Below are 19,477 nucleotides of genomic sequence, written 5' to 3' on the forward strand. Positions count from 1 at the left end.
ATAGCATATAACCTTTTAGAATTTTTTTTTCACTCACCGTTATTACTTGGAGATTTATCCAGGTTTTGTGTATTAACCTTTTTTTATTGTTGAGTAGTGCTCCATGGTATGGCTATCCATGACATGGATATTGTCTCTTTAATTACATTTTCTAGTTTACTGCTGAGGTATAGAAATTCACTTGACATTTAGATATTAATCTTATATCCCATCACCTTACTCGACTCCTCTTTTACTTCTAATAACTTACCTGTTGTCTTTGTTTGTATTGTCTGTAAATATTTCTCTCCTTTTTAATCCTCATGCCTTTGATACTGCTTTCTCTCTGTCTCTCTTTCTTTCCTGGTTATGTACCAACTGGGACATCCAAAGCGGTTGGGTAGAGCAGTGAGAATAGCCATATTTATCTCACTTTTGGCTTTAAAACAAGTGCTTCCAGTGTTTCCCCATTCAAGATGTTGTAATGTCTGTATAATATTATTAAATATGCATTTTAAATGTTTTTATTCTATTTTATATAGCCAATCTTTGTAACTGATTTTCATGGTATATTTATAGCTTGAGAAATGTGAATAGGATAATAAAGAACTGATTTTGAATTGCCTGAATTATAAGTAGGTACTTGTGATCACTTGATTATAATACTTCTTAAAATCTTTTATTTTAGTGCTATATTATAATCGCGCATAGAGTTGAACTCTAAGTTAACCTAATACATACAAAACAACAAATGTTAATAAGCATTTGAAAAATACCTTTTAAACTACTACAGCCACTTAGAATATCTTTAAGTGTGCAATGGCATGGGTACACTGAGATTTGTTCATTCACCCACTGAAGGACATCTGCATTTTTCCAGTGTTTGTTACAAATAAAGCTGCTGTGAATATTTATGTACAAATTTCTATGTGAGCATAAGTTTTGATTTCTCTGAAATAAATGCCCAAGAGTACAGTTCCTGAATTGTATGGTAATTGCATATTTGTGTGCTTTTTTTTTGTATTTTTAGGAGTTCTTTATGTATTCTTCTTTTTAATTAGAACATTTTTAAATTGAAGTATAGTCAGTTACAGTGTGTCAGTTTCTGATGTGCAGCACAATGTCCCAGTCATGCATATATATACATATATTTGTTTTTGTATTATTTTTAATGAAAAGTTATTATTAGATACTGAATATAGATCCCTGTGCTGTACAGAAGAAACTTGTTTTTTTAAATCCATTTTTATATATAGTGGCTAACATTTGCAAATCTCAAAACTCCTTAATTTATCCCTTTCCACTCCCTTTCCCCCAGTAATTATAAGATTGTTTACTATGTCTGCGAGTCTGTTTCTGTTTTATAGATGAGTTTATTAGTGTCCTCTTTTTCCTTTTTTTTTTTTAGATTCCACATATGATTGATATCATATGGTATTTTTCTTTCTCTTTCTGGCTCGCTTCACTTAGAATGACGATCTCTAGGTTCACCCATGTTGCTGCAGATTGAATTATTTTACTATTTTTTATGGCTGAGTGGTATTCCATTGTATAAATACATGACAGCTTCTTTATCCAGTCATTTATGTATTCTTGATATTAATCCTTTTTTTCACTTTTATGTATTATAGAATCTGTTAACCACTTTGTAAATTATCTTTACTATGTTGATGAATGAAAGTCCTTAATTTTAATATACTAAAAATTAACAATCTTTCAGTCAGTGCTTTTTGTATTTTGTTTAAGAAATCTTTTTCTACTCATAGATAAAAAAAAATTCACCTATGAGTTTTATTAATTTTTACTAGTATTTTGATATTTTATTTTTGAAATTTGTTTTTAATTTATCTGGAATTGATTCTGTTTTATACCAAGGGACCTTACATGCATGGGAATGTTTTGGGTTTTATTCTATTCCATTGATCAGAATGTCTGTTCTTGTACCAATACTACATTTACCACATTGTCTTCATTACTATAACTTAAGTCCTCACATCTAGTAGGACATACGTTTTCCTTCTCCTTTTTTCTTCAGAAGCATCCTGGCTATTGTTGGCTTTTTGTTTTTCCATGTACATTTTAGAGTCATCTTTTTAAAAATCTTACAAAAAACCACCTTAAGCATTTGAAAAAGACCTCTTAAGCTATTACAACTACTTAAACATCTTTATAATAAATATTAAAAGTTTTATTCTTAAAATTCACTTAGTTTCTATGAGCATCATTATTAAGTTGTATTAAATTATCTTTGTTGTATAAAGTCAGTCATTATTTACATTACAGACTAACAGAAGATAGGTTCACCATAAGATTCCTTTAATATGATTCATTAATACATGTAAATTTGGGGAAATGATTTGATTTACTAAACATAACATTATAACACATTTATAGGTAAAGCTTATATATAGTTCTTTGTACTTTTCTCCCTTCTTTCTCCCCTCTTCTTTCTCTCTTTAAGGTTTATCTTAGAATTCTGATAATCATAGATTTGCTTAAAAAATCTATTTTGTTGCTTCATCTGAGTACTATTATTTTCTTCTGAAAATTACAGTGTTTAGAACTGGAAGAATCTGTATCCTTTACTCTAGACCTTTATTTTACAGATGAAATAGCTAAATTACTAAAAGGTGGTGAACTTGCCTAATACAACATTGTCCAGTGAGTAGTCTAGTACCTTGTGTATTTGCCGTTCCCTCTGTATGATAAAATTGTTATAGCACTTTGAGGGAAAAAAGATAGATTCAGCTTGACATCGTCTTAATAAAAGTTGTAAGTTTTAACATATTATCATACTTAAGCTATTTTATTCTAACAGGCAGGGTCTTAGACCTATTCCTGAAGCGGAAATTGGATTGGCAGTTATTTTCATGAGTACAGAGAATTACTGTGATCCTCAGGGCCAGCCCAGTACAGGTAACTAAAACATTATTTTGTTGATTCTTTAGTAACTTTATTTTTTGTAAATTGATGCTATCAGTATTATATTTGCCATGGGTGACCACTTTTACTGTCTTTTAAGCATGCATTTATCCATTCATTTATTCATTTGATAAATATTTCTGGCTGCCATGCACTAGGCACTGTTGTAAGTGCTGAAGATACGGTGGTGAATAAAATGGATAAGATACCTGTTGCTGTGAGTGTCATACTCTAAAGGTCAGGATTCAGACAGGTAATAAGCAAATAAACATATTTGTTACGTTCTGTTAAGGCTAGATGCAGAGAGGAAGCTAAAACAAGGTGGTAGTGACCGGGACTGGGCTGTTTTGGATTGGTGGTCAGGAAAGGTCTCACTGAGGATGGAACATTTGAGGCTCGTGTCCTGAATGCTGAGAAAAGGCAGCCGTGGGAGGATCTGGGTAGCAGGATTCCAGGTAGAAGGAGCAGATCACAGTGGTATCTGTGTGGAGAGTGGATTCCAGGGGTCCTAAGTGGAAATGGGGGTATAAGTAGAAAGCTACGATGGGGTCCAGGTGAGAGAGAGCCGACGCCGCGGTAGTAGTGGAGATGCAGAAAAACGAGCAGATTTAGGCCAAATTTTGGAACTAGACCCAGGAGATCTTGCCTTTAGAGGGTTTGGAAACAACTAGTTTTTTGAGTAACTGGTCGGAAGGTGATGCCATTTACTGAGATGAATACTGTGCATTACAGTCATCTCGGTGCTGACCGTCACAAAAGCCAGTGTCCTCAGAGCAACTGTTACCTCTTAATTATTTGAAATGCGTTCCCCTATTTGTCTTGATTTAAGCCACCAAGAAGGTGGTTTATTTATCTTTCCTTCTTGCTTCTTCACTTTAGATATTTTTACATTTAATCTCCCTAGTAACTTTTCTCTTTGCCTAGCTGTCAGAACATCCATTTGTATTCCTGTATACATTTGTTTGCCTCCTGGGTTATTTTCATAGTTACTTGTCAGCAGTTACTGACCTCAGGCTAAAAGACAAGTCGGGATGGCACTGCCTAGTTGCATCCTCATGTGTCATTTACGTTGTGGCCCACTGAATGGCACCTGTAGAGTTGGACAGTGTACCTCCTGAGTAGCTGTACTCTGCAACCCTGGTTTAGACAGGTTAGGAATGCCTTAAGCTAGATTTTGGAAGGAGTGAGCCATTAGAACCTAGTGACCAGGAATTGATTAGGTGTATAGGTCATTAGTAATATGATGATCAGTAGTAATAACTACCATGTCTTGAGTTTACAGAGACTGAAGTAAGTGCTTTACATGTGTCATTAAAATTTATTCCAAAACAGTCCTTTCAATAGATGGGCTGATAGATGACATCACTTACATTTTCTAGGTGAGGGAACTGATGTACACAGAGGTTAAGAAATTAACCAGAGGTCACATAGCAAATAGTTTGATTCATACTGACTAAGTCAAAGCAATTGTGATATTATTATACTGTAGTGCAGATAGCATGTATTTTAATGTGTAAATTTTAAGAAATGATGGTACAGTGGGTAACTGGGAGCAGATGTAAAAGGATAGACGGGCTAGTGTTCGGATTTTATGATCTGGGTAAGAATGTTTATTCACCTGAGATCTCTACCCTTTCCCACTGAGAACACTAAATATATTTCTGCCTGTGCATAGGTAACCTTCAGATGCAGTTTTAAGTGCTTGTGAAGTTTCTGTTATGTCCAAATAACTTACTTTGGTAGAATTGTGATCTGATGACTATTCCCTCAGAATTCATGACTAACATTGTCAGAATTTATCCTCAGAGTTAAAATTAAAGACCAACTCTTCAGCATCTCTTAGAACCACTTTGATATGGATACGAAGAGAGAGCCATATTCTTGGAGAATCTGTTAGAAACCTGTACAACCTTATAGAAATAGCATGTGCTGTATGTACTGTTTTGTTGACAGTGGGATTTCTGTTCTGTTACAGAAAAAAACACAACCCTATCTGTAAATTTTCAGATTTTGACAACACGAGAAAAATGTATATAAAAACAAAAAATCATTAGGTCTATGTGAGTAGCTCCCCTTGTGCCAGCCCTTGTTTGGGACAACTGTCCTTTGTTTCTCTTTTAGAAAACTGGTTCTCAATTAGATACGTGTTTCAGAAACATTTTTTAAATGCAAATTCACATTCTCTGTAATTCAGGATATTCTGGCATCAGAGCATCAGGTTTTATTGGTGTGTTTTGCTTGATTTTGAGTTCATGCTTCTGATACAAACTCTAAGAAGCTGGGGAAGGACTGAACTAGAGAGGAGCCTTCTTTTATAAAAATGGAGGAGGCACTTGGACTGCAAACTTCAGTCATTCGTTATTCTTAAAAGACCTGAAAGTCTGCCTCTGCAGCTTCTGCTCAAGAGGTCTGCTACCAGCCTTTCTCACAGGCACTGCCCTACTTGAACATTCCACATCTTTCTTTCCTGAGGGCTGTTATAATTGCCCCCAATAATGGTCCTGCCTCCATATTCATCTCTACAGTTAAGTTTTCACTTTGCCACTAGAATCACCTTCTGTTTTCTTAAAAACTTACTAGTTCTCATTATCTATAGAATAAATCCCTAAGCCTTTTGTCTAGACTTTCGAGCCTTCAACAGTTTAGCCACAGCCTATCTCCTCCCATCATTATCTTTTTTTTTTTTGTACACCTCCCCTCAGCATACATGTGCCGTATTAGTTACAGTTTTTATAGTTTTCACATCATGGTCCCTATAACTAGAATGCCAGTCTGACTCATTTCACAAATACTCACCCACTTCATGAAGTTTTTCTAAGTTGTTTCCTCTCCCGTAACTTCTCCAAGCCAGATTAGTTATTGTTCTCTATATCCCAGTAACTTTTTTTTTTTTGCATTCCCATTAGAGTTCCTTACTTTGAAATATAACCAGCTGTTTCCATGGCTCTTTAGCACATAGATTGATTGCAACGTCATATTGATTTTGGATTCTCTAACATCACCAAGCACAGTCCTTGTTTGTAGCTTGGTGTGAACATTTACTTAATTGAACCAAGTTATTGGTACACAAGATTATCTTTGCTAGGGTACAGCAGGATTTTACCATCAACTATTGGAAATGCACTTATGGCCAGAAGATCCCTAGAGGTCATCTTATCGGTCTTCCTTTTAAAAGGTAAGAGATCTCAAGGCTGAGAAAGGCTAAGTTTCCATAGACAATTCATGACCAAGCCAGTCCTCAAATTGGGGTTTTGTGACTGCTAGACCAGCACCTTCTCTATTGTATCATTCCGTATAGAAACAAGGTCATAAGGAATTGCTAAGACTCTGCATTGTAATTAGTAGTATTACTTCTTGTGCGTATTGATAGCTAGGTCTGTGTGGGTTCCAAGTCATGGACATCTGACTGACACGCAGTTTTAGAACACGGCTAGTTTTAGGGAACAAAGTAAATGGGTGTCTCCTTCCCTCCCTTTTCCTCCTCCTCTGTTTCCTCCTCTTCATTTATATCCATTCATTTACCTTTCAGCAAGTATTTATTGAACATTTGTTACATGCCTATAATTATTTTAAACACTTGGAATAAAGATGTGGACAGAATAGAGCAAATCCCTACCCTCATGGTGTTTGAGCAAGAGAGGACATTGTAAATAATCTTATTGTTGACAAACATTAGTTATTTGGGGTTATTAGATTCAATTTATAAATACTTCTTTTAGTGATTTTTTAAACATTTTTTATTGAGTTAATAGTTTACAATGTTGTGTCAAATTCCAGTGTAGAGCACAATTTTTCAGTTATACATGAACATACATATATTCATTGTCACATTTTCTTTTCGCTGTGAGCTACCACAAGATCTTGTATCTATTTCTCTGTGCTATATTCTTTTAGTGATTATATAAGCATTTGTAATTATTATTTTTGCAAACTAAACTGCAAGCTAAAATGAATTTTACAGATATGTGTGTTTAAGGAAATGCCTCTGGAGCTTTTAAGGTGGTCAGATAAGGAGAGTGGCAGAAGTAATTTAAACACCTGAATTGGAATCAGTAATAAACATTTATTAAACACATCCTATGTCATGAGGACCTAACAGTGATATTTAGCTTTGATACTAGTAAATGTCAACTTTCAAAAAAAAATTTAGTTCCCAGTTTAATTTTGTAAACTTGTTTATGTCCACTGTATACCAAACATTGCTCAGAGACTGGAGATGTAGAAATGAGTAAGACTGTGTTCTCAAGAAGGCTCTAAGTCTAATAAGGGAAAGTAAACGAGTACAATGTGGTGACAAATAACGGCTAACGCTTGCATAGTGCTTACTTTGTTATAAGCACTTCTTAGTGCTGTCCATATGCCAGTTCATTTTGCCCTTAAAACAACATGTGAGGAAAGTGTTATATGCATCCTCATTTCATAGATGAGGACACTAAGACATAGATGGACTGAGTAACGCAGGCCACACAGCTAGTGTCACAGAGTTAAGTAGAGTGTATTAGAAGTTAAGGGAATGATGTCAAGGGTGGGATGGGATCCAGAATGAGGGCACCTGATTCAGTGTGGGAGGGTTAGGAAAAGTGTGCCAGAAGAGTGGCACTTGGATGAAGTTGCTGTTCTGGTAAATAAAATGATGAAATCCTCAGTATGGTTTTCTGGAGTAGTCGAAAAATTTAAGTTTAAAACTTTGTCTTTTCAAGTAGCGTATTCCTTCTGAAAATTAAATTCACATTGATTTTGAATTGTGTAGAATAGTAGACTAGATATACTTTCTGTGGGGAAAAAATGTAATTTTTTGGTCTCCTGACTTACAGCATAATTTGAATTAAAATTTAAGTTGATTGTATTTTTATTTAAGTTGGTAGTACTTCAACACAAAGGAAATGATGTAGCTTTAAAATAATTTGGTTCGAATAAGCCTATCGAGATGCCAGCAGTCTGCTTTCAGGCTGTTTCATTAAGTATTTGTTGGCTCCACTGACTGGAGACAACGTGTGCTGTGTTACCTACTTCATTCCCTCAACGTGGCACAGCCTTAACGATGCTGAAGTGACCAGATGTCCATCTTGTGTCTAGCAGTTGTGATTCTTTCTTGCTCTTGTCTGATTTACAGGACTGAAGACGACAACTCCAGGGCCAAGTCCTTCCCAAGGCTTCTCAGGCAGTGGAAACCTAACGCCAGGTGTCGCGGTGAGCACGACAGCATACGTAGCTGACACAGAATCAGAACAAGCAGATACATGGTAAAGCTTTATTGTTGACAGACTATCATTCTATCAGTAAATTAACAGGACATTCAAGAGTAAACTCAGTGCCTTTATCAGGTCATCTTTTGGAAGATAAAGTGGGATGCTGGGGAAAATAATATTTTGGGACAGGGATCAGCAAACTTCCCATAAAGGACTAGAGAATAAATAGTTTTGGCTTTGTGGGGCATGATCTCTGTCATTAGCTACTCAGCTCTGCCGCTGTGGCATGAAAGCAGCCACAGACAACATGTAGTGAATGTGAGTGTGGCTGTGCTCCAGTAAAAGTTAGTTTGCAGAAAGTGGCAGGCCAGATTTGGCCATGCAGGCCATAGTTTGCCAGCTCCTGTCTAATTGTAAGATTTTTTTTTCCCCTCACAGGTGTACATAGAAAACTATAAAGGATTATACTATTTTATTTGTGACTGGTGAAATTAATTTGAAATAAATTTCTTTGTATTATGTGATGTTACCTGTATTTGTACATTTCTTACAATTTTGAAGATACTTAATATGTGTGTACCTGGCTATCTGTAGTATCTATCTAAATAATCAATATTTGTTCATAAAGATAGTTTTTTAGTGGTTCTCTGTTTGAAGCTTTTTTTTTTTTGTATCTTGGGGTTTTTGTAGTACTTACTTACTCTATGTTTTTCATGTAAGACAGTGTATTTTATTTTAAATAATCCATAATGACCTCTTCATATATAAAGATACTTATATCACTATATTAGACCATATTTAAATTTTTGCTACACTCACAGTTTGTATTCAAACCAGGTGTAACTTTTAAAGAGAAACTATTAACATTTTGAAAGTCACTTGAGTGACAGCTTTGTTTTTGTGTGACATGAGAATAGAAAGGCAGTATACATTCAGCCAGACATTGTAGTCCTGTGTGTGTGTGTTTAAAATAGTTTTCTGATGATCTAGGGTTTTATTCTAGAGACTTGCATCTGGCTGGAATATAACCATAGCAGTTCATCTAAAGTGACCTAAATACCCCATTATCTATGATACAGGAATGACAGCTCATTCTTTTTCTAATAAAAAGTTTCCATTTTTGGGGGGGAGCGTGTAGCTCATGTGGTAGAGCACATGCTTACCATACATGAGATCCTGGGTTCAATCCCCAGTACCTCCTCTGAAAATAAATAAACCTGATTACCTCCTTTACCACCAAAATTTTAAAAAAACATTTTTAAGTTTCCATTTGTTAAATTAATTTTTTTGTGTGGAAATAATTTTAAAATGTTAAACAAAGCAGAAAGTTACTTAGGTATATGACCTGGTTTAATTTATAATAGGGTACTAGGTTAATATTCCATGTGTGTTTTTAATAGTGGAGCATGCCTGACAGTGTGTGCTGTCGGGGATGAAGAAGAGAAAGGTGTCATCTGACTTCAGGTGGCTTTGATGAGAAAGGACCTGCTTTTTTGGGATAGTAAAATATATTCACTAAACTGTTGTCTCGAGATAATTATGACCTAAAGCTATATTATATTAGTACTACTTTAAAGGACTTTGTTCTAGATGAAAATTGCTATAAACTTGATTGTTTACCTTGTATTCTTATTTTTTTGCTACAGCATGGATTTGAGTGAAAAGCCAAAAGAAATCAAAATCTTTGGAATGGAACAAAAATTCAGACTGCCTTCACAAGAAACATCCACTGTGAGGGAGCCCCCCAGAGTAAGCGCTACTAGTAAGAGTCCAGTGTCACATACTCTGGTCAGGACGGCAGTCCCGAACTACCAGCTTTCGCCAGCTAAACTCCCAGGTGCAAATAGAAGTGGAGATCGGGCTTCTCAGCAACTGCAGACCAACTCCATCAAAAACTACTTTAAGCCATCCACCCAAAAAAGGTATTTTTTAAATAAGACTCTGTGTCTCTAAAACGTTTAATATGTAGATTGGTATTTAGTCTGTGTTCTGCCTAAGCATGCTTCCGAGGAAAGCCTTTGAGCTCACGTCCTCTCAGAGATGCCCAGATCTTCTTCACTGTAGTTAGCCTCCCTCGCCTTGTCTCTTCCGTACCTTAGCTTCTCTGGGTTTCATTTCTGTACTTCTCGTGGAGAAGAGCTTTCCCACACCTGAGTTTTTTGACCAACTGATTCCCTTAGTCACCTCTCTCATCCCTCTAGGACGATGCTTCATCAGTTTTTCTCCCAATTTCTAGCGCTTTTAATATCTAGGCTCTTTTATTCTGTATTCAGAGGCTCTGTCTCATTTTTGTTTTTTAAAACCTTCCCTTGACTTAATTTCTTCCTTTAGCTGCTGCCTTTTGTCTTTTATAATCCCTGTTAAACTTCTCAAAAAAGGAGACTATTATTATTGCTCCTATTTCTGTGTGAAATATTTCTTAACTCACATGTCATCTTGACATGACATCCTTGAAAGTAATTATTGACACAGTTGCCAACTCTAGTGGCCTTTTGGTAACATTCAACTCTTGCATCTGTCCACCTTGCCGTCTCTTCTCAGCGTCTGTGACAGTGGCCTGTCCCTATTCTCTGACCTTCTCCATTGCTCCCTTTGAGGACTTCTCTTCCTCCTACTGTGTGTGCTGTGCCTCAGGGCTTCATGACTTCATTATAGATGATCAATATGTTTTGTCCTAACTTATCCTTACTTGAGCATCACTTCTACTTTTCCACAGAAATTTCCTGCTGTTTTCCCTAATAATAGGCCTAAAGTTTTTTCTCCTTTGTCACGGCATTGTATATATTTTTTGTTAGTAAGTCACTTGGTCAAAACCTTTTACTCTTTCTGCCTCCCCAAACCAGTGATGTTGATTCTTTTTTTCTTTCCGTTGTCTTATAAATCCCCCCCTACCCTTTCCATCTGTTTGTTTTGCTGGCTCCCTGGTTCTAATTCTGACCACCTAAATTATTACTAAAGCCTCTTGACTGGTGTGTTCAGTACCCTGGCATAAGATTAGTATTACTAGAATATCACCCTAACTGTTCTAGTTCACCGTGGATCCAGTAAGCTGCAGAACAGAGACCCAAGTTTCTGTGCCCTCTCTGGACGACCTCAGTACAATTTAAACAAGTCAGGTATTCAGTACTTACTGAATGAATGATACAGTGTTTTATAGAATACCCTGAGTCACACAGCACATATTACTTGCAATAGATAGTCTGTGCTGTGTTCTGGATTATAGCTGCTCTGACTTCCTGTCTTGAGTCCAGCTCTCATTAACTCGTCTAGTTTTATTCGCAGGGTAATTTTTCCCTGCCCACAAGTTCCCTACATTATAAAGGAAGCTATTGTTCCTTGACAACAAGTCTTTTGTATTTTGTATTTTTCTGCCCTTTCCTCCACATTGATTCTCACCTGCTGCTGCTTCAGCAGCCTCCCTGTTGTTTTAGCCATGGGGTTGATCAGTCCTGTCAAAACAGCAGAGTGTGTATGAATTATGTGCTGTTTCAGATGTCTGTTTTTAGTTTCCAGTGATTCTGTTACTCAGCAAGACAAAAAATATTGCCAGTCAAGGGAGGAAGGGGGTGAATATTGCCAAACTGAGAAATTAACTTAGCTGTGTTCATTTTTTGTTTTTGTTTTCTTGTCTCCTTTTTTTGAATCTAAGGGAAAGAGATGAAGAAAATCAAGAAATGTCTTTATCTAAATCAGCAAGAATAGAAATGTCTTGTTCTCTTTTAGAGCAAACACAGCCTATCACACCCTCAATGTGGACAAGAAAGGAGCAGCACCTATCTCAGAATGAGCCTGTGGGAAAAGAAACAGATAGCTCGTTTGCAGATGTAGATTTAAAATCCACTGTGAAAAATTCTGCCACTAAATCTCTTTCTACAGAAAAACTAAGATCAGAAAAAAGAAAAGAAATTGATGACTTAGCCATAGAAGATGAAGTATTGGAAGAGTTATTCAAAAACATAAAACCAGAGTTAGAAATGGAAGTGAAAGTTCAGAAACAAGAGGAAGATGTCAATATTAGAAAAAGGCCACGATTGGATCTGGAAACAAATGGCACTTTTAATGATGAAGCAAGACCAGAAAGTAACAAAATCTCTGTAAGTAACATTTTTTAATAAGAAGTATTGCAAATAGAAACTTAGAATGTTAAAAAGTACTTTAGATATTTGCATTGACAGTATGACCATTTTCATGATTTTTTGGGGGGGAGAAAAATTAATGTCTTCTACACCTAGTATTAGGTATAAGAATTTGTTGGTTGATAAGGGAAATGTTCAAAATAGTGTGATTCTTTGACAGTGTTGTAATAAACGACAACAAATACAACTGTTATTCATAATTGTTCTAATAGATTTCCAAGCTATACTATTAAACCAGACATTTGGCCATGATGGTGAATATAGGAGATATTTTAATAGAGTAAACAGGGACAGAAAGATAAAGAAAATTAGTAAACACAAAGTATCTACTAAGAAAGTTTTTGGGTAGAAGACGTATCAGATCATTAGGAATTTTTATTTTCATTTTTATTTTTAACGTCTTCAGCCTGTTCTCGTGAATGTTGGTAGTTTGTCTTACCCACTTTGGTCCAAGAGAACTTCAGATTGTTTCCTGCTTTATTCATCAGCCAGTTACCTGCTATTGGTAGACGAGTTAGCTCATTAAGTGAGAGCACAGACCTCGTGAAGTGAAAATTTGCCGTTCTGACTGCTCACATGGGTCTGTTAGCTCCACTCTTACTCATAGCAGCCCCTCCTAGAAATGGCTACTAGATAAGGAAGGGGCTAAGTAAAAGGATGAGTGAGAATTTAAGTCATTGGAAGATACAATGATTCAGTATTCATTTGTTGAGAACCTAGTGTGTATCAAGCACTACTTAAATCTGTAACTACTATTGGAAAATAAAAACGTATGTCCTGTTTAGCCTACATTTTGACATCATCACATGAAGGAGAAAATCCTCATTATTTGTTATTTCTTATGAGTGAATACTTAAAGCCCTTTCGTGGACCAGCTGCCTCGGAATCACCTGGTGAGCTTTTTAAAAATAGGGACTCCCAGACCAAAGCCCCAGAGATCCTGACTCGTTACATCCAGTTTTCTTCCCAGAAATATTTTCCCCCTTGTATTAGTTAAGGATTCCTTTTGCTGTCTCTAAAAAATTCTAAAATCAGTGGCTTAAATAAGATAGGGTTATTTTTTTCCTGCAAAGGATGCCCAGAAGCAGGTAACCAAAGCTGCGTGGTAGTTCCATGGCGTTAATTTCCTAGCGTCTGCCTTTCTGTTTTAGGAGATTGCACCTCTAGCCATCGTGTTAGCTTTCCTAGGAGGTAGGACAAAGTGGGGAGGGGACAGGGCAGAGCGCCTGTGAGTTCCTGCCCACACTTATCTAAGGAGCTTTCTCAGAAACCCCACTTGATAACTTGGGTTGCTGGCCGGGAGTGGTCACGCTCTGTGCTGCTCCCCAGCCCTCACCCTCAATTTGCAAGAGAGTCTGGGAAGTGTTTGAAGCTTAGCACGTGGCTGCCTCTAACAAACTTAGAGTCACATTGTCAGGAAGAGAGAGAGTGAGACACCTTCCAGCTGAGATACCTTCCAGCCAGACTGGGGACTCCAGAGACAGAGGAGCCTTTTACTAGTAAAGATTTAAGATTAGCGGGCACTTTCCAGAAGAGGTTAATAGAACCAGGTGGTTTATGTGTCCTCTGAGTCACTTCTGTAGCATCTTCCGCTGGGTAAGTTACCTCAGTAAGTTAGTTTAATGTGGCATTTGGTGAAATCCAAAGGGTGATTTCCTAAGTTTCGTAAATTTATTTATATCTCTTTATAAAGATATGTTTATTCTGTTGACATTATGGGTTCCCATGTCACTTTAGCTCCAGGCTGTTCCAGAATCTGTATTGAGGCTACTTAATATTGTAAGTGTTTAGCCTTTAGAAAGGTAGGCCCTGTTTATATTATTTTGGTCATACCTTTCCCTTGTAGGAGCCTTTCCTCCTGTATTTATTTCTGTTTTTTCCTGATATATTCTTACTTTCTTTTTCTAGTCTCTTTGTCCTTTTACATAACTTAATCTTTTTCAAATAGCCTTTTTTCTTTTTCTTAAACTCTATCCCAGATGGGTTTACTACTACAATGGCCACAGCCCGGTCTGGCAGTGGTTGTGGTTTTAGTCACAGAACTCTTTGGTGCATCCTGTTTGGCTGCTAATCAATCTTCCTATATACCTACTTTGACCGCACATTCCCCCAGGACTCATATTACCCAAGGAGTTAGAGCCCAGATCGGGAGACGAAAAGTGAGCACCATATGCCAGTGGTATGGGAATCATTAAACAGTTTTTTATGGACCTGAAAAGGCCTCTCATTCAGTAGCCAATGTTTACATGTTATATAATGCTATCAGGGAAAATAATTATTTTATTTTGCTCTTTGATTCTGTAGCATGATTTCCTGTCCTTATTTTACTATTTTAGAATTCATGATGTTCTGAATAAAAATATGGTGCAACATAAATATGTTGTAGCAGACTTTTGGAGGATGAATAGCAGTTTGGTTGTGACACACTTCTGGATATTCTAAAAGCTAAATCACTATTCTAGCAATATTACTTTTTTAGTAAGAACCATGTTACCAAAGTATTTTTGCTTTCAATGTAAAATAATTTTTTAAAACTTTTTATTTCGAAAGAATTGCTGATTGACATGCAGGTGTAAGAAACTGTATTGAAAGATTTCATGTGCCTTTCACCGTTTCCCTAACTGTAACGTCTTGCGTAACTTCAGGGCGGAGTCGCAGCCAGGAAGCTGATGTGGGCGCAGCTCATCAGCCTGACTCAGACAGTGTGAGATTACATTTAATTCTTCCACTTTTACCATTTCAAGAACTTGTCTGAAAGCTCTTGTGGATTCTTGTAGATTAAAAGAATTACTCCTGATTTTTCTACCTAAAGAAGTGATTATAAGAAAAAAATATTTTTTAATCCTTTTATTTCAAAAACTTTTTGCAATTTTAAGAAGGCAGAAATGTGATATTTCTCTCTGACGTGGATTCCTTAGCTGTATTTCAGAAGGACAGTTTCTAAAATATGTTGATGACAGACCTACCATTTTTCTATTTGGGGATTTAAATATGGATTTTAGCATGTCTTTAAGATTTCCTATAAGCTGAAATAGAAAGCTGTGGGCTAGATACCCCTGCCAGGATCTTATCTTTATATAAATGACAGCTGTGCTTGAGTTTTGGCTTTACTTTCAATTTCCCAGTCTCCATAAAATGCAAGCATGACTCCACATCGTTGTTAACGTTCCTCCTCTTAACAGCACCCACTGTCTGCAGAATCTCTCTTCTTCACCTCATTCTACCCTTCTGTTCTGAATTAAGGTTTCTTCCTCTCTTATGACTGCAGCATCTTTGAAAGCCCAGCAGTAATAGCTACCACTTGCTGGATACCACCATGCTGTTCACAGCAGTCCTGCAGTGAAGTAGTAACTAGACTCAGTGAACAGATAAGGAAACTGACAGTAGGAGCTGTTAAGTAGCTTGCCGAGGTCATTTAGCTAGGTTTTGACAACTGGGACAGAAACACAGGTCCACTGTGCTGCTTTGGCTTCTCCCTTTGTCAGCTTTCTCAGTATGTCGTTTATTCATTTATTTAATTATTCTAGGCATTGGGCGTGCTTACATGAAAGGCAGTCTGAAGGGTTAAGTCTGATAGGCCTTTAGGAGGTAGGATCTCCAGGACTTGGTGATTGACGCAATATGAGAAATGAGGACAGAGTATAGGAGAATCTCCACGCTTACAGTCCAGGGGTCGGGGTAGGTTGTAGTCTGTTCTCTGAGATAGGAAATAAAAACTTGTGTAAGAGGATGAGCACGTTTGAGGGGGCAGGGCAGGATGAGGAGACACGGGAGTAAAATGTTCTCATTGTGATAACAGCTTCCATGGGGTGATGGGAAAGTACTCAGTAAGAGGCACGCGACAGGCTTCGAATAGAAATGTTTACTCTTACTACTGATAAATAAAAACATCAATTCTCTTTAGTCCCTAAGCAAGCACGGGGTACATTTGTTTTTCTTCCCTTTCTTGTTAAAATTTTCCTGAGTTCGTATTACTCAGTCATTGAGAATTTAATGTAAAATGATATGCATCTCCTACTGTATCCAAAATTGTAGTTTTTACTGAAAGTCTTAGAAAGCTCTCTGTGGAAAATGCTTTTGTTTAGAACGTGGTCCAGAAAGATGGATATGAAGAATAGTGTGATTGTGTACAAGGCAGTGTCCGTTGTATTGCAGATGAATAACTTGAACAGTCGAAATAACTGTCTTTCTTCTGGAATTAAGGGTGATTTAAAATTCAGTTCTAAAAAAATTTAGATAGACTTCTTGAAAAGTGTTTTTATTTTTGACTCTGAAAGTCATACACAATCTTGTAGAAATATGGAAAATAAAGAAAAACATAACAACAACTTGTTGATAACCCTGCAGATTACCATAGTTAATATTTTGGTATTTTCTTTTTTAAAGTCTTACTTTTTTAAGCAGGCATCAACTGTTAATGCAGTTTTACAGCCATTTTTATTCACTTACATCATGGTCATTTCTCATTTGTTAAATATTCTTTAAGTATATAACTTACATGAACTTAGATTGCTTCTAGTTCTTTACTCTTGTAACTAATACTGCAGTGTCTTTTTCTACATGTATTTCTATTCTCATCTCATTTTTTCCCTAGGAAAGATACTTGGAAGTCAAATAGCTGGATCAGTAGCATGAGTATTTGTAAGGTTTTCAGGGAGGTACTGTCTTAGACTGGGAGTTCGAGATTTGTAGATACTGACAGGTGTATATAGAATAGATAAACAAGTTTTACAGTATAGCACAAGGAAATATATACAAGATCTTGTAGTAGCTCATGGTGAAAAAGAAGATGAAAGTGAATATATTATATTCATGTATATATACATGAAAAACTGTGCTGTACACCAGAAATGGACACAACATTGTAAGCTGACTATAACTGAATAAAATAAAAAAAAGAAAGGTACTATCTTATAATTCTTATGAACAATATTTTTTATTTCTTTAGCAAGAAAATGAAATTGGGAAGAAATGTGAACTCAAGAAAGAATCACTATGGTCAACTAAAGAACTATCTGTGAGGAATTTTTATTTTATTTCATTTTTATAAAGATTTGACTTATATGGACCGTGATTTCATCCATTTCTCTCAGTCTGCATTCTTAGGATTAACTGATTTTCTTTCTATAATTTTGGTCTATTTCATAAATTGTGCTTCCTCTGAAAATGAATAAATCATATTACAACCATTATATAGCACAGGAATATGGAGAAAAGCCTGAGTGTAATTCCCTGCCCTCTGCTCTGTAGATATGTGACCTTGAATAAGTCATTTTTCCATTTACAAATTCGTCTTTTGTTTATAAAATCAGACTGATACTTTTCCAACAGGGTTGTTGTTTATATCAAGTAGAGTAATGGATATGAAATATTTTTCTTAAAACACTAAAGTATTAGGCCAGCATTACTAGAGTTCCTGATTATATTGTGTCTATATCACATGAACTTTTCCTTTTGACTGTTCCCTTTTTTCATCTCTCCCTGACTGTCTTTATCTTAGTTCTGTTAGCAACTTCCATATGAATGTATAATAAAACAGTTTAGAAAACTAAGATGGTCAGCCTTGAGCCACTGTAACAATGTGGATATGTAACTATAATTAGTTAATAGGAAATGACATAAAGAATGCCATCCAACAACATAGTAAAATGACTGTAACTCAATAAAAAAATGTTAAAATTAAAAAAAAAGAAAAAAAGAATCCTATCTGGCAAAAGGAAGGAATCTTCAGGCTGATAAAATAGGTGTTAATCTGGAATAAAAAAGTGGCTTTCAGTTAATGAGGTGGCATGTCCAGAATTAATTATTGTTTTTTTAATATGTCAAAAATAATAAAAAATATAAACTATTGGAAATCCAGGAAACCTTAAACATAGTCTGTGGGAACTTGTAGAATGGATTATGTAATAATCTTGGTGTATGGTTTCAACAAAAAGAAACAAGACAGTATTTCTTGCCAAGAAAATATATACAGGAAGATAAATTGTTTATTGGGATGATTTTTATTAAAATAGGCTGCTAAATTTAAAATCCATTATGATTTTTAGCCTTTTATCATAGATGAGTATGATACAGATGTTTCTTAAGTTACAGAGCACTTGAGTAAATAATTTTCTGGTTTTGAAATAGATGATGTGATTTCAGATACAAAGTTCAGGTGCCAGAAATAAACCTTTTTTTTTTTTTTAACTGTTGTTTTAGGGGTTTTAAACTTTTTCCTGTAGAATCTTAAATAACGAGTAATTATCCTTATTTCTTTTTCTTATCTATTCATCTTAATGCTGTTGAAGAATAATGAGGAACTTAAGGATGATGGTGAGGTGCTTCCACGGAAGGTGTTACTAACTGAATTTAGGTCACTGGTGGTTAGTAACTCTGCCTCCAGAAACGCAGCAAGTGTAAATAATGATTATGGTCAACTGAAGAATTTCAAGAAATTCAAAAAGGTATGTATTCTTTTAACTAAAATGTCCACTTAAAGTTTAAAAAATTACTCTTGGAAGGATGTAAACTGAGAGTTAATGAATAGATATAACCAACTTTATTAAAGTTGAGTTCTTTAGGGTGCTGTTTACCTGGTTTTCTCTACCTTAAGCAGCAGGCGTTTGCCTGTATTGACAGCGTCCTCCCAGTTCTAATGCTGATCTATGACTATCTGACGGGATTGTTTAACTCCGGACTTTGTGAAGATAACGTATTTGTTAATAATAACTGAGAACATTACATAATGAAAACTAGGCATTTTATTACTATGTGTGTGTAAAACAGAATGTAAATAGGTAGACTGACTGTCTGACCTGGGTTCCTCCTCCTTTAGGAACTGATAAGGTATTTATTTTATTAGTATGGTCAAAAAGATATTTCTGATCCAGTCTGTATTCTCTTTGCTGGCTCTTCTGGGATCTTTGCTTCTTTGCATACCTATGACTGACTGCTAGGTTCTGCTTATGCATTTGATCAGAATGTAGTCATTTTTTCAGAAATGACTTCTGTGGAGTACTGCTTTTCTCTAGAACATGGTCTGTGTGATTCTTGCTGTGACCTCAAGGTGCTGTAGCTTTTTCTCTCCAACGTGAGCCACTATTAACATTTCTCAGTTAAATTTGTCTTCTGCCTATGACTTTAGAACCTTTTAGAGTATTGTAATGTTATTAAACAGTTCTAAACCCTATTTAACAGAAAGAATCTCTTCTACTTAGAGTGGAAGATATCTCCCACTTACATGGCACCCACGTACTCTTTCCCACTCCG

The 19,477-nt window shown here is 36.0% G+C and overlaps 1 protein-coding gene across 4 annotated transcripts in view; it reads left to right on the forward strand.

Moving 5' to 3' along the window:
- The window catches only part of NBN (nibrin), a 55,298-nt gene that overhangs the window by 27,130 nt on the left and 8,691 nt on the right, over positions 1-19,477 (forward strand). For 3 of the 4 annotated variants that reach the window (XM_072951710.1, XM_072951712.1, XM_072951711.1), the window contains 6 exons: positions 2,798-2,895; positions 8,015-8,144; positions 9,737-10,012; positions 11,740-12,184; positions 17,175-17,243; positions 18,517-18,672. In XM_072951710.1, the coding sequence (XP_072807811.1) occupies positions 2,798-2,895; positions 8,015-8,144; positions 9,737-10,012; positions 11,740-12,184; positions 17,175-17,243; positions 18,517-18,672 (1,174 nt within the window). Of the gene's footprint in view, positions 1-2,797; positions 2,896-8,014; positions 8,145-9,736; positions 10,013-11,739; positions 12,185-14,871; positions 14,931-17,174; positions 17,244-18,516; positions 18,673-19,477 lie in introns of all 4 variants that reach the window. The other variant, XR_012065400.1, reaches the window with a different exon arrangement.

The sequence above is a fragment of the Vicugna pacos genome, chromosome 29 (genome assembly GCF_048564905.1).
Source record: "Vicugna pacos chromosome 29, VicPac4, whole genome shotgun sequence".
In the NCBI taxonomy this organism is placed as follows: Eukaryota; Metazoa; Chordata; class Mammalia; order Artiodactyla; family Camelidae; genus Vicugna; species Vicugna pacos.